The sequence below is a fragment of the Pinus tabuliformis genome, chromosome 3_1, assembly GCF_031772625.1.
Source record: "Pinus tabuliformis cultivar Carrire ecotype Pingquan chromosome 3_1, CPIR1, whole genome shotgun sequence".
Classification (NCBI taxonomy): domain Eukaryota; kingdom Viridiplantae; phylum Streptophyta; class Pinopsida; order Pinales; family Pinaceae; genus Pinus; species Pinus tabuliformis.
This window is the reverse complement of record NC_142301.1, coordinates 862,326,674-862,343,158: the sequence shown is the minus strand read 5'-3', so window position 1 is coordinate 862,343,158 and position 16,485 is coordinate 862,326,674. Positions and strand designations below refer to the sequence as shown.

Sequence of the window (16,485 nt, the reverse complement as noted above, 5' to 3'; positions counted from 1 at the left end):
TAAACATTATTATGGCAATTTATTTTATGGAAAGTTAAATGATTCTATGACAGTTTTTACTATTTTCATTTTAAATTTAATTAACATTTATGCTTAGTTACCATCCTGGAAAGTATTTGTGTTTTTTCTATTTTGATTTTAGGTTCCATTATCTTCATTTTTAACATATATTATCTAAAAAATTCTATTTATCTATTTTCTTTGGGTGCCACAGTTGTTTCAACGTTTCTGTTATTTTGATTTAAATTGTTTATTATATTTAGGGATTTCAAATTCTTATTATACTTAGGGTTGGATGAATTGTTGATATTGACCATCGATTCATTATGTTTAATATATATTCTCAACGGTTCACTTTGTATGTGCTTTTCAGTTACCATCTCTCTCGTCATTTTTCTCTTTAGTTTTTAAAGTTTAAAAAAGTTGCAAGAGCTCTCCATCAATGACTTAGTTAATGGATTTCGATCACGATCACTAGATGTCTTAAGGCTTTTCACTCATGATCATTAAACTCTTTGGTCCTTAAAAGTTTCAGTTAATGTATTTTTTTTAGTCAACATTAGTGGATGCTCCCTTTTTTTTCTTTTTTTAGATATCGATTGTCACATTTGCAATGCTTTTCAAATACCATCATTATGACGTTTTTCAGTTTATTTATGCTTTTTTTTGTTTTAATTCAAAATTTCATCAACATATTTTCAGTATGACGTTTTTCTGTTTATTTATGCTTTTGTTTTCGTTTTAATTCAAAATTTCATCAACATATTTTCAGTCACCATCATTAAATATTTTTCCTCTATTTTGAATTTAAATTTCATTAACATTAACCCTAGTCGACCACCATTCTCAAACATTCTTATGCTTTCTCTATTTTGATTTTAGATTTCATTAACATCATTCTTAAAAATTATTTAAACTGTTCTACTTATGACAAAAACCTTTTGAGGATTAATTTTTTGTTGTTGCTATTTTCATTTCAAATGTTATTCTCATTTTTAACATTATTTATACATAAATGAGTTGATGATATATACAATCAAATTATGATGGAGTTGGATTTTGTGAAGATTTCAAATATCATATGCCAAGAGTTGTTGAATTTGTTAATTTTACATACATATATTTATTTATTTTTATATTTATTTATAATAATGTTTATTTTATATATTACTAATTTTTCACAAAATTATATAATATTTAATCATTTTTTGAATTTGTATGGTAATTTTTTTATTTGTTTTAAGCTTGATATATGGAGATTTGAACCTTCAATTTTATTCCTTACACAAAATTTTATAATATATTCATCCATAAATAAGCACACAGCTGATTTATGTTGTAATTTTATTTAATATTGATGATAAATTATTAATGTGATAGTTCATTTTTCTTTATAGCATAGTCTAAAAAACTCACAAATTAGTCCAAAAATAATGAGAATTACGTCAAGATTATAACAAAATCGAGAAGTTTATTTATTTTTTTTAATTTGGATTAGAAATATCAAATATCAAAATTATGGGTACCCAAAGGTTCTTGATGATATTGAATCTATACACTCCGACATTACGATTTAGAAAATGAACTTCGAAAGAAATATATATAGCCATTTACAAAATGAACTTCGAAAGAGATATATATAGCCATTTACCAAGTTAATTGAACGGCTTGTATCATCTGGAACTGTACACCGGATATATGAATTTCTGGTTTGAACGTTTGATCAGCCCATCTGGAACATTCCACCGTATATACGTATTTCCGGTGGGGTTTGAACGTTGGAGGAGCGTAATACAAACACAAGTGGCATTATGGAGTGTAAGACGCTTCTTTATTGTCAGATAATATAACAAACTTGCCTCTGACAAAAGCACGCCCACTACTTGGCATCTACATTCAAATAAATGAACTTCGAAAGAGATATATATAGCCATTTACCAAGTTGGTTGAACGGCTTGTATCACCTGGAACCGTACACCGGATACCTGAATTTTGAACGTTGGATCAACCCATCTGGAACATTCCACCGTATATACGTATTTCCGGTGTGGATTGAACGTTGGAGGAGCGCAATACAGACACACGTGGCATTATGAGTGTCAGATGCTTCTTTATTGTTAGATAATATAACAAACTTGCCTCTGACAAATACACGCCCACTACTTGGCATCTACATTCAAATTGGTTTGAACGTTTGATCAACTCCAAGCGCCCACTACTTAGCATACCTTATCTGTCACACACTGGTGGCATCTGTGAATTCCATGTTTGTACAAGCGTTGGGTTTGACAGCTGCCTTTAGAAGTTTCTCGTTCAGCTTCACAAATCTTCTGTGCACAGCCTTAGGATCAATCCTCGTTACAAACAGATAATATGAAAGCCCTAGAGCAGAGAAGAAAACGAAGACCATGGTTCACGCGTAATGTCAGGGAGCAATGAAGGATAGTATTCAAGTAATTGAAATTAGTATTAGAGGTCGGCTGGTTGAAATTAGTATCAAGAAGTCAATGGATTTTACGCTAATATGGAAAAATGAGTTTATACTTGTTCTGGAAGCTGAACCTAAGCGAGACTGGAAAAATGATTTTATACTTGTTCTTGCAACCAACACAAATTTGAAAGCCAAGACATAAATGAAACCTAGATCGAACAAGATAAACTAATTATCAAAATCAACTAAACTAAGGTGAAGGCGAGGGAGGTTAAACTAGTTAAAGAAAATGAAATAGAGAATTTATGAGAAGAACAAATTACATTAAATTTAATTTAAATAAACACAGAGGAAGGAAATAAACAGAGTACCTGAAACCAATTTTGAATAGGCAAAGAGAATAGCACAAGGAGAAAGAGGGTTTGTGTAGCAGCAGTAACAAGAGCGCATTGTAATATAACAACTCTCCCCGTAGCGGTTGGTTGTTCCTGTACATAAAATGATAAATGAATTTACTTTGATATATACATTCAAAGGGACAGAGCGCATATCTAAATCAATAACCGAATCAAGAAATAGCAGAGGATCTTCTGGAACAGACCAAATCAATCGTGCTCGATCCATTGGATGTAGCAGAGGATCTTCTGGAACAGAAAGAGATTTCATAAAAATCCATTGTGCTCATCGACAGAAAGTCGAGAATTCATAAAAATCCATTGTGCTCATCGACAGAAAGTCGAGAGTTCATCAAAATTGCATCCAACAGAGGATCTATTCTGTCGAGAATTCATCAAAATTGCATCCAACAGAGGATTCTCTGAAACGGACTAGAGGTCCAAATCCATTGTCATTCTCTTCTGGCAACATACAAATTTTGGACATTAAATTTTAACTATAAAGTCTCTCTCCACAAACACACAAGAACCAGACACCCAAATGGAGGCTCTTCCCAGAAAACATATCACAAACGAAATTTAAAATTTATAGGTGCTTCCGCCTCGTTTTACTTTAACCTAAAATAGATGAATGATATGCCTGATTCTCTATAAATGATATGCCTGATTCTCTGTACCTCTTCCGCTTTCTTCGCTTTTTACACATCAGCGGATATTTCGGCTTTGATCAGCGGATATTTCGGCTTTCTTTGCTTTTTAAAGATCAGCGTATATTTCGGCTTTCTTTGGCTTTTTACAAATCACGCGTTTCTGACCAACTCATGCATGATAGTTATTTCTATTTTACGGAGGTCTATAGTCCCACTCCCACTCGCACTCCCAATTCTTCCAACGGAAAACTTTTTCAGCCAAACTCATTTTTATTATAAATTAATTAATTGATGTGGTGGTTAATTATTTCAAAAAAAAACTTACTATTTGTGTTTGTGTTCATGTCGTTTTCTAATTCAAGAAAATTAGGTAACGTTCAACATCCTTCACATTTTTATTTTGGAGTTTTTGTTTTCTAATTATTATTATTAATATGGTTTTCTAAGATTTTTAAAACACTATAAGTAAAAAGTAAGAATTTAAAAATTAAAATACATTTCCAAAATAACAATTTATAAATTAAAATATATTTTAAAAATATGTATGGAAATGTTAAAACAAAAAATCAGATAATATAAAAATTTAATAAAGTTTTTCATATTAGAAGAATATCTTTAATTTAAAATAAGAGAAAAATACATGATAATTTCGTTTGTATTTCATACACAGCCGCCAAAAAGTTGAACGATAAGGTTTACATAATTTTATAATAACATTTTATGTTCTACTACGGACAAAATGATTGTATATTCAGAAAAACAGGTAACGTAAAACATTGCATTTCAATTTTACATTCTAACTATGCTAAAATTTAAAAATATGTATAACTAGCAATTCTCCTAAAAGGTACAAAGAGAGGCCGATAGGATTATTAAATTGGAATTGTTGAATTTTTCTAGAAGAGTTAATTGGTTTGTGGAAAACCTTGTTTTCTTGGACTGGATCATTGTGCAATTACTTTTCTTTAGATGTTTTGTTTATATCTATATTACAAGGAACACATTGAATGTCTTATTTCATTTTAGAGTAAGTTAATTACCCAAAATCAAATATATAACTTATCTTAAAAATATATAACATAATTGCTGAGACCCCAAATAGAAGTGTAGGTGTCTTGGGGTTGCTAGGCCAAACCCATAGAGTTTTAAAGAATTCACATGATAGGATTTGGCATTATGCTTATGTGCATCCTCGTTACCTAATTTTATTTAGCTTATGCTTATGAGCATTATGCTCAAACGAATACACTATCACAAACCAAATTTAATAAAGAACAGTGATGTCATATTTAGCATGGTTTCGAATATTATATTTTGACTTTCTAATCTCACTAAACAATTATGGTTTTCAATGTAGTATCATTCTATATATGTATATTATTCTTTATAAAATATAATAATAATATCATGGTTTCTAATGGAATTAACTTTTTAATAGCAATATATCAACATGTTTTCTAATACTATGTTTTGACTTTCTAAATGCAATATACAATTATGGTTTTCAATGAAATATATTGGTAGGGGATAGTCATGGTGGTTATTGCCTTGGTCACTAGCAAGCTTTGTATATGCTTGGCCATCTATAGAGGTTTCTTGATTTTGGGTAATTAACTTTAAAATGAAATAAGACATTCAATGCGTTCCTTCTAATATAGATATAAAGAAAACATCTAAAGAAAAGTAATTGCACAATGATCCAGTCCAAGAAAACAAGGTTTTCCACAAACCAATTAACTCTTCTAGAAAAATTCAACAATTCCAATTTAATAATTCTATCGGCCTCTCTTTGTACCTTTTGAGATAATTACTAGTTGATATACTTGATTAACTTTTTGTATTGAAAATTCATTAGATGTTTTAATGTTGTATACTTTTTTTGATTGAAAAGTTATAACATTAATTAGATTTTATATTATTATTTAGACATAGTTTGTTAAGATAATCTGCGAAAATTTTACTTGGTCAAATTAGTAGTGGTTTTCAGTTCCAAGTTTATTACAATCTATAGTTTTCACCATGGTTTTATTTTTTAATGGAGTCGATTTTTGTTAATTGGTATGAGTGACCCATGGGATTCTAGCAAGAGTGTCTTTCTAGTTGACTAGTGAGATTCTAGTAGGAGTGTCTTTAGACAACACCACTTCTCTCTAGGTGTTTAGTGATCCTAACAACTAGTATCAAAACCAAAGTGAGAGCCACTGTGAGAGCATATTAGAATAACAAAATGTAATGGATTCAAAATTGTCAAAGCTTTGTGGAATTTGTTTATGATAGGAAGGGAAACTCAAAGTATGAATGTAAGGAAAGAGAGATTAAGTGAAGGCAGGGATAAAAAAAGCTAGAGATGTGGCTAGAGAGTTAATGGTCTTTGAACATATGAAGGAGCTAGCTTGTGATTGAGAGTGGTAATGGTGTGATAATAGCAGGGTGTGTGAACACCCTAAGGGTTTTGGTTCAATAAAAGTGCATTTCCCTAGGACGATGTAAGGCATGTTGTTCAAACATACGTGATGTCTAGGATTATGGATTGTTATAAGGCTTTGACGAGGCATACATGTAGTGCATTGGAGCATGGAGTCACCAAGTTGTGAAATGGACCACTTGAATAAGTACTAGGGTTGCAGGTCCACTAGTATCCTAGCTTGAAGGGTGGAATGTGACATCTCATGTGAGATGGCTAATGAATGATTGAGACCAGGTTAATCTCCCATAGTCAAGTTTAAAAGAGGGATTGTTAAGGTGGTTTGGGTAAACTTGTCTAGATTAGGTTACTAGAAGATTTCTAGCTCCAACTTCCTATGATATTATTCTTTAATACAACTTCTCTAGCTGTCGTAATGTGAACAATTTTTTTTAGTTGTAAGTGAAAATTAATTAATACTAACTTCAAAATTTTGAAAAAAAAATGTATTTTCTTTTAGCTATAAGTAATTTTTTGAAATTTAATAAAATTTTGGTCAAATTTGTCAATATAAATAAAGATTTTTCTGTCCTTATAATGTTGTACCAATTCTAAAAACTGGCATGACCAAAAATTCAACCAAAGACTAAGGTTTTGATTCTAGTAAAACTTGATCCGTCGATTCCACATATGACTGAATTTAGTGATCACTTAGGATTGACCTTGGTTATCAATCAGACGATATGGCTAAAGCGAGGCGTAATAATGAGAATTTGGAATAGTTTTTCGAAACTATAGAAAGAAGTATTAATGAGACCATGTTGCCTGTGAATATAAAGCGCTTATGAAATTGAATCGTCAATAAAATAGTGCCCCTCACAATTTTAGCTATTTATCTGATAGTAAATTGTGCTAAAGATCCATAAGTGGTTTTGCATATATTATATGATGATGATGTTGGAATGTTATTTTCTAGGGGAACACGAACATGTGCCACTTTGACTGATATATTATTTTTGACAATGAAGAAGAAAAATCCTCTTACAGACTAGCTACCTTTATGGATAATTAGATGTATAAGCAGCAAAGATTTATGGATAATTAGATGTATAAGTAACAAATATTTATAGATTAAATGGTTAATAATTAGCATGTATTTATAGATTAAATAGGGGATAAATATGGATAGTTATCAAAATATTTATGTGTCATTTGTAATGATACTAATTTCTAATATTAGTATAGAAGTAAAATGTGATAAAAATATTTATGTGACATTTCTAATGATGAGAATTTGTAATATCAATAAAGTTGTAATAAAAAAATAGTTTGAAAACTTTTAAATGCATCTGATGACAAAGAATATTCTCAACTTACTAATTTTAGACTATTTGTAATTTTTTTATTTATTTTTTAAATGAAAATTATAAAATATACCATATTGGTCTTCAGGTGATTAGGAGTTCTGTTAAGGAATTCTTTAATATAAAGTTACATGTTCAATTCCTCACTCCTTAATGTGAAATTACCTATTCAATTCCCCACCCTATTATTGAGGTAATATATTCAACATAATAAATATATAATCTTATAAAACTTACTATATATATATATATATATATATAATATATTACTATATATATATATATATATATATATATACACGATATTTATAAACATAACTATACACCAATCCAAATCCATATATATTACAATGTAGTTTTAGTCGATTAATGTATCACAATGAAATTTTAACCAATTAAAGTATTCTTATGAAATTTCTATTTAGAAAATCTGATAAACATAAACGAAGTTTTTGTAGAAAATATAAAATTTCTTATTTAATGCTTATGGGTCTCCAGTTCCCATCGATAACCCATGGAAAAAATATCGTGTATATGTATTATCCAGTAAAATGGGATTCACATGCTACACAATAGGTATATTCTCCTTCTTCTCTTTCTCCTCCTTTACAGGACCTATGCTCAACAATCTGCTTTGTAGCCCAATTTCCTTAATTTTTTTGCAAGATACATGGGATATGTTTCTCCCATAGCAGTTATCTTTACCTCCTTGTTGACTTCAATAGAGTCCACTCAAACAGAGCAATCACAACATTAGTAAAGGAGTATGAAACATCAAAACTCTAGTAAATCGATGGAAAATATTTTGCCTATATATGCAATAAAGGTAATGATTATCCGTGCCTCCAGACCCTACAACAGCCTTCATGGCCCTCATTTTGCTTTTCTTATCGTCTATGGTCGATTTAAACACCATCTTCTGCACATCAATTAACTGTTAAACACCTCTAAATAATTCTTCAGTCATTCCCAAGAAACAATACAAGATTAATAAAATGGATAATACATATATACCTTCGACATCTTGAGCAAGGTAAAAGTGTTGATGATTGTTGATGCATAGGAAGGTCTATCAGCCTAAACATTTTATATTATTAACATGATATTTATTTTTACATTTAAATTATTTTTTTAAGAAAATCAAAATTTTGATATGATTTTTTTTATCTTAAAAATGATAAATGATAATCGGGAAAGTTTGAAATGTGTATTTAATGTTGAATAGTGAAATATTAATTATAGTTTTACGAATTAAAATTTACTTATATTTAGTTTCTTGTACACACAAAAATCATAATAATAAAAAAATATTTATAACATAAAACTAATTTTATTGTTTTTATGTTACATAAATTATTTTTTGTAACTTAGTCATATAGGAAAATAATTAAAATTTACATTAAAAAAAATCAAATTAATAATAATGATAATAGATATTTAATTTCTTTTTATTTCTTTAGTACAATGAAGATATGTAATTCTTTAACTAGCAAAGATGAAATTGAGATGACATTTGAATTAATATTTATATTAAATAATAAGTGAATAAAAAAATATTTTAATGTCCATAATAACTAACATAATTTTATTTCAATTTGAGAGATAAAATAATTCAAAAAAATTATTGTTGTCTTTTTTCTTTTCAATATTGGGAAGATGTGTAATTCATTTATTTAAAATTATTTCAGTACCGAAATTGGATAAAATATTTGAATATTCATTCCAACTAGTATACTTCAATATCTACTCTACACATATTAAGAAATAATATTCTAATGTTGATAATATATAAAATATTTCAATGTGAACCTTAAAGAAAATAATTTTATACACTTTTTTGTAAGAATGTCAAGAACTTAAAACTAGCAAAAATGATGTACAAAATTTACACAACCATAATATTGTCAGTTCTTCTGTGGAGCTAGATTTTAGACCATCTTCCCACCATGGGAAAACCAATAGGTCATTGCTTGAAAGCTAGGGTGAAAGAAATATCTATTTATGGACAAATCCAAAGCTAGTACCATACATAACTGGTTATCGTAATACAAAAAAAGCATGAGAGAATTTTCCTTAGGGCTAAGAATACAAGTCATTCAAAAGGACGCTTCAAACATTTTTTTTTCCTTTGGAGGTTGTTGAGCATCAAGTGTGCTATTGGGCCACAATTGTTCTAGTGCATCCTCTGGCTCCTCCTCAACGATAAGAAAACCATAAGAACTCAAACCTTGATGTGGTTGTGCATTATTAGCTGCCCCACTGACTTGACATTTCAGTTGCATATCATCAATCATGATCGAAGGGGAAGGGCCCAGCGGAAGTGGGTGAGATTGGAAGGGAGTCTATGCCATCTTGGGAGCTAGTGCAGGAATGGGAGAGTGGGATAGGCAAGAAGGAGATGTCGAAGGAGTATATAAGGTCCCATAGAGATTCGTGGAGACTACTAATACATTAGAATTAACAACCTTCCTTATGGCAGCTTCTTTGGCTTGTTGTTTCTTCCATAACTATCTGGCTAGTAAACTTTTGAGGCCTAATGCCCGCAACCTATGTTCCTTAATTCATCAGCTTCCATGGAGGATACATTGTGTGGTATGCCTTCATGAATATTTGGAATGAAGACATTAGATTTTTTCGTCAAAATCTACAGCATGGGGATGACGTTCATGATCACATCCATCACCTCCATTGCTTACACATCTACTCTCGTGAACCATAGTATTAAGTGGGAGAATGAGGAGGAGGAATTTAGAATCATTGAGGGAATTGTAGCTTTTCTTTTGGAAGGAAATAAGAGTATGACTGTTTTAGTGACGAATCATGAACAAGTTGCGTGACAAAAGACCCAAGAAATATTTAGACATACATAATGTTTTCCATCACCAAGCAAGTGAATGAAGCATTATTGTTAAGTAAAAGGAGATCACACATAGGATATGGAGCAGTGGATTAGGCATCATGAAAATCGATGGATTAGCATACTGAGTGGGCATATAAAAGTTGGATTAGAGCCACTTTCCATGTGAATGCATGGTGATGATAAATGCATTCAGGACAACCATCAATTGCCACCCAAATTAGGGGAATTTTATATCAACTTAACATTTATAAAGAGAAAAAACTTGAAATTAAAATATTTTTTCCTTTGTTAAATTTTTTCTTTCCACTCAGTAATATCAAGGAGATGTTAAATTTCTTTAATACTTAATAAAATTTCATACGATACATTTAGAAAATATTGATGGCAAGAAGAAATTCAATGTAAACAATAAATAAATAAAGTGAAGGATATTTTTCATTTAATTAATTTGTGCTTTCTAATTCAATGACATCATGGAGATGTATAATTCCTTCAATATTTGATATGAATTAGAACTTAAAATACATTAATTTTTTTTCCCTCAATGAACCTTTACATCAGTTTATTTCTCCCTCATTGAACCTCTACATCAGGTGATTTTTCCTTCTTATGCATTGATTCTCTAATAGAAAAACAGTTATCCAATTACTCCCCTTCAAATAAACCAACATATTTAGGATTTGGGCATTCAACACCATCTATAAGATTTTCAACGCCTTCATGTGTGTAACTATGATAGAAGCTATTGTGTTTTCTTCTACAATCAAAACTGTAATAATTGTAGATCAATGCACAATTTTTTGAAATAACACAATATGCGCAACGAGATTGACTGAACAACAAAATATGTAATTAAAGTTAATTTCCTATATGATAAAAAAATCTATTAAGACAAACTCACTATAAATCCACAATTTTCGAGTTCAAGAATATAGCCCACAAAGAAAAATGTTCATTACTTAGTATAACATGTCACAGAATAAGTATCATCAAGGGATTTCAACTTCAAAAATCATAATACACTGAACAATCTCTCAACCTCCAGTAATTCCATGTATTGCTCCTTTAGCCTTTCCCAAGTAACATATTTACCTTTCTTGATAAACATTTTAAAATAAAATACAAGATAAATATTGGATTATCTAAAAAGCCAAGAATCTTCTTTCATCCCAGAAAGTGAATTAGAAATTAAATTTTTTTCTTTAAACTATTAGATATATAAAAAAAGTAATAATAATTTCACAAAATATGTTGAATACCCAAAGAATAAACAAAGCCATACATGATTCCTAATTTCCTATGTTTCTCAAGTAAACAAAAAAAGAAGACATAAGGCTTCATATTTAATAAACAACCTCCTCTTCCTCCAAAACCTTGACCTCAACCCTCCTCCTACTCATCCTCTACCTCCACCTCCTCGACCACCTCGTCCTCCTCCTCCGCATCCTCCTCATCCTCCTCCTCCACATCCACCTCTACCACCTACTCTTCCACCACCTCACCTTGCTCCACCTTCTCCACCAGCTCTGCTGCCTCCTCCTCCTCCTCCACCTCCTCGACCACCTCCTTCCCCTCCTATGCTCCTCCTCATCCTCCTCCTCCTCCTCCTCCTCCTCCACCTACCGACTCCACCTCTACCTCTACCTCTGCCTCCTTTACCTCCACCTCCTCCACCACTCCACCTCCCTCTGCCTCCACCTCCTCCTCTTCCTCCTCCACTTCAACCTCCACATCTCCTCGACCTCAACCTCCACAACCTCCTCCTACTCCTCCTTCACCACCTCCACTTCTACCTCCACCTCCTCCTCCTCAACCACCTCAACCTCCACCTTCTACACCGCCTCCACAACCTCAACCTCCACCTGTCCACCATCTCCACTCCACCAACCACCACCTCCTCCTCCTCTCCTCCTCCGCCTCCTCAATCTCCTCTACCTCTACCTCCACCTCCACCTCCACCTCCACATCATCCTCAACCACCTCCTCCTCCTCAACCTCCTCCTCCACCTACATCACACCTCCACACTCCTCCACCACCACCTCCACCTCAACCTCCAACTCCTCCTCCTCCTCACCACCACCTCCACCTCACCTCCACCCTCCTCCTCCTCCTCCACCTCCTCAACCTCCCTCCTACCTCACCTCCTCAACCTCCACATCCTCCTCTACCACCACCTCCACCACCTCCACCTCCTCCACCACCTCCACCAACTCTCACCCTCCTACTCCTCCTCCTCACCACCACACCTCCACCTCCTCACCACCTCCTCCTCCTTTGCCCTCAATCCTCCTCCTCACCACCTACCTCCTACCTCCACCTCCTCCTCCTCCTCCTCCTCCTTCCTCCACCTACCATCCTCTTCCTCCACCACCTCAACCTCCACCTCCACCTCCTCTTCCTCCTCCACTCACCTCCACATCCTCCTCCACCACCTCACCTCCGCCTCCTCCCTCCACATCCACCACCTCAACCTCAACCTCCTCCTCCTCCACCACCACCTCCACCTCCACCATCCTCCACAACCTCCCTCCACACTCCTCCTCCCTCCTCCCTCCTCACCTCCTCCACTCCTCCTCCACACCTCCTCCCTGCACCTCCATCTCCTCCACCACCTCCTCCTCCTCCCTCCTCCTCCTCCCTCCTTCTCCTCCACCTCCACCTCTTCCTCCTCCACCTCCACCTCCACTCCACCTCCTCCTCTACCACCTCAACTCCACCTCCTCACATGCACCACCTCGACCTCACCTCCTCCTCCTCCTCCTCCTCTTCCTCCTCCACCACCTCCTCCTCCTCTCCTCCTCGACCTCTTCCTCCACCACTTTGCCTCCACATCCTCCTCCTTCTCTCCTCCTCCACCTCCACCATCACTCCTCACCTCCTTCCACTCCACCTCACCTCCCTCCCCTCACCTCCTCCTCTGCTCCACCTCCACCTCTCCTCCCTCCACCTCTCCTCCACCTCACAACCTCACCTCCTTCTCCACCTCCACTCCACCTCCAACCCTCCACCTCCACCTCCTCCACTCTCCTCCTCATCCTCCACCTCTCCTCCTCCACTCCTCCTCCACCTCCTCTTCCTCCACCTCCACCTCCACCTCCTCCACCATCCCTCCAACCTCCTCCCACCTCCACCTCACTCCTCCACCTCAACCTCCTACCCTCCTCCTACACTCCACCTCCACCTCCACCACCTCCACCTCCTCCACCTCCCCTCCACAACCTCACCTCCACCACCTCCTCCCTCCCTCCACCTCACTCTTCCTCTCCACCTCCACCTCCACCTCCTCCCACTTCCCTCCTCCTCCTCGCCTCCCTCCACTCCTCCTCCCTTCACCACCACTTCTCCTCCACCACCTCCTCCTCCTCACCACCTCCTCCACCTCCACCGCCTCCACAACCTCAACCTCCACCCACCTCTCCACTCCACAACCACCTCCTCCTCCTCCCTCCTCCTCCTCCGCCTTTGCCTCAATCTCCTCTACCTCTACCTCCACCTCCACCTCCAACCCCACTTCCACATCATCCTCAACCACCTCCTCCTCCTCAACCTCCTCCTCCTACATCACCACCACCTCCAGCACCTCTCCACCACCACCTCCACCTCAACCTCCAACACCTCCTCCTCCTCCTCCTCCACCTCCTCGACCACCTTCTCTCCTCCTCCTCCTCCTCCTACTCCTCCACATCCTCCTCTACCACCTACTCTTCCACCACCTCCACCTCCTCCACCTCCACCTCCACCTCCTCCACCAACTCTGCATATGCCTCCTCCTACTTGTCCTCCTCCTCTTCCACCACCACCACCTCCACCTCCTCGACCACCTCCTCCTCCTCCTTTGCTTCCTCCCCATCCTCCTCCTCCTCCTCCACCACCTACTCTTCCTTTACCTCCACCTCCTCCGCCTCCGCCTTTGCCTCCTCCTCTTCCTCCACCTACACATCCTCTTCCTCCACCACCTCAACCTCCACCTCCACCTCCTCTTCCTCCTCCACCTCACCCTCCACATCCTCCTCCACCACCTCAACCTCCGCCCCCTCCTCCACATCCACCACCTCAACCTCCAACCTCCCCTCCTCCTCCACCACCACATCCTCCACCTCCACCATCCCCTCCACAACCTCGACCTCCACACCCTCCTCGTCCTCGTCCTCCTCTTCCTCCTCATCCTCCTCCACATCCTCCTCCGCCACCTCCTCTTCCTGCACCTCCATCTCCTCCACCACCTTCCCCTCGCTTCCTCCTCCTCCTCCTCCTTCTCCTCCTTCTCCTCCACGTCCACCTCTTCCTCCTCCTCATCCCTCCACCTCCACCTCCACCTCCTCCTCTACCACCTCAACCTCCACCCCCTCCTCCACATGCACCACCTCGACCTCGAACCCCTCCTCCTCCTCCTCCTCCTCTTCCTCCTCCTCCTCGACCACCTCCTCCTCCTCTTCCTCCTCTGCCACCGCCTCTTCCTCCACCAACTTCGCCTCCACATCCTCCTCCTCCTTCTCTGCCTCCTCCACCTCCACCATCACCTCCTCAACCTCCACCTCCACCTCCACCTCCATCTGTACCTACTCCTCCTCAACCTTCACCTATGCCTCCTCCTACTGCTCCACCTCCACCTCCTCCTCCTACTACTCCACGTCCAACTACTCCTCCTCCACATCCCCTCCACAACCTCAACCTCCTTCTCCACCTCCAACTCCAACTCCAACTCCTCCACCTCCACCTCCTCCACTGCTTCCTCCTCATCCTCCCCCTTCTCCTCCTCCACGTCCTCCTCCAGCACCTCCTCTTCCTCCACCTCCACCTCCACCTCCTCCACCTCCTCCACCTCTAACTTCATCTCCTCAACCTCCATCTCCACCTCCACCTCTACCTCCTCCTCCTCAACCTTCACCTACGCCTCCTCCTACACGTCCACCTCCTCCTCGTACTGCTCCACGTCCAACTCCTCCTCCTCCACATCCCCTCCACAACCTCGACCTCCTCCTCCTCTTCCTCCTCCTCCTCCTCCTCCAACTCCAACTCCAACTCCAACTCTTCCACCTTCACCTCCACTTCCTCCATCGCTTCCTCCTCATCCTCCCCTCCTCCTCCTCCCCATCCTTTTCCAGCACCTCCTCCGCCTTCTCCAACTCTGCCACCTCCACCACCTCTGCCTTCACCACCTCCACCATCACCTCCTCCACCTCCTCCTCTACCACCTCAACCTCCACCCCCTCCTCCACATCCAACACCTCAACATCCAACCCCTCCTCCTCCTCCTCCTCCACCTCGACCTACTCCTCCTCGACCTACTCCTCCTCGACCACCTACTCCTCTACCACCTCTGCCTCCTCTTCCTCCTCCACCTCCAACATCACCTCCTCCACCTCCACCTCCACCTCAACCACCTCTTCCTCCTCCTCCTCGACCACCTACTCCTCTACCACCTCCTCCTCTACCACCTCTGCCTCCTCTTCCTCCTCCACCTCAACCACCTCTTCCTCCTCCTCATCCTACTCGCCCACCTCAACCACCACCTCCTCCACCACCACCGCCACCTCCTCCACCACCACCGCCTCATCCTACTCCCCCACCTCGACCACCTCCTCCTCCACCACCACCGCCACCTCCTACTCTACCTCCTCCTCCACCACATCCACCTCCTCCTACACCACCACCTCTTTATTTATAATACTTATTGATTCATTCTTTAGCATGATAATTCATATATCAATATACCTAATAATATAACAAATAATATGTAAAAACAAATTGCAATAGAAATAAGTAATTATGAAAACAACAATTTAATTAATAAAAATTTGTAAGATTTATATAAATATAATGAAACGCAGTTGAAAGAGATCGCATAGAAGTCCATGTTTATTCTTAATGGCCAAAACTATTTAAAATCAATAAATTAATTATATAAAATCTTTAAAAAATAAAATAAACTACAATCACAGTTATCTTAAACATAGATTCTAGAAACCTCTAAATATAAGTATATCACAAAGACAACAATACTTCAGAAAACCTCCGCTATAATAATAATATTATAATCTCGCACATCTGCTCTGAAATGGAACTACAAATATGTTCCTCGTCATTGGGCCGAATCAGGTTAGGGTGGCCGAAACACAAGGTTACAAAAACAACAGTACTGTCGGTATGTATTGGTTCACTAAGCTGTATTTCAATAGTCGAAGAAAAATAATTATAAACAAGTAGTCAACATTTCAAATTATCCATAAATGCAGAAAACAAGGCTGGAAGAAGAGGGAGCGTTTCAAATGTTCCGTAAACAAGAAGTTCATTTTTAATGTTTGAAGTTCATAGGTCCTTGAATGCAATAAAAATTCAAATAGCACAACTTGACAATCACGCCATTATTTGACGTTAAA

At 37.9% G+C, this 16,485-nt stretch overlaps 1 protein-coding gene across 3 annotated transcripts; it reads right to left on the bottom strand.

Annotated features, from left to right (window-relative positions):
- Window positions 1-1,752: 1,752 nt before the first annotated feature.
- LOC149190304 (uncharacterized) lies at window positions 1,753-3,450 on the bottom strand. 3 transcript variants are annotated; one of them, XM_089412099.1, is made up of 3 exons: window positions 3,033-3,450; window positions 2,803-2,919; window positions 1,753-2,330 (listed from the first exon to the last, which is right to left on the bottom strand). In XM_089412099.1, the coding sequence occupies exons 1-3, from the start codon at window positions 3,114-3,116 to the stop codon at window positions 2,220-2,222; spliced, it is 312 nt and encodes a 103-aa protein (XP_089268225.1). In that variant the 5' UTR covers window positions 3,117-3,450; the 3' UTR covers window positions 1,753-2,219. The 3 variants fall into 3 exon arrangements, with proteins under 3 accessions (XP_089268225.1, XP_089268226.1, XP_089268227.1); XM_089412100.1 differs by having other exon boundaries at window positions 1,753-2,327; XM_089412101.1 differs by having other exon boundaries at window positions 1,753-2,382; window positions 3,033-3,447.
- Between the last annotated feature and the right edge of the window lie 13,035 nt (window positions 3,451-16,485).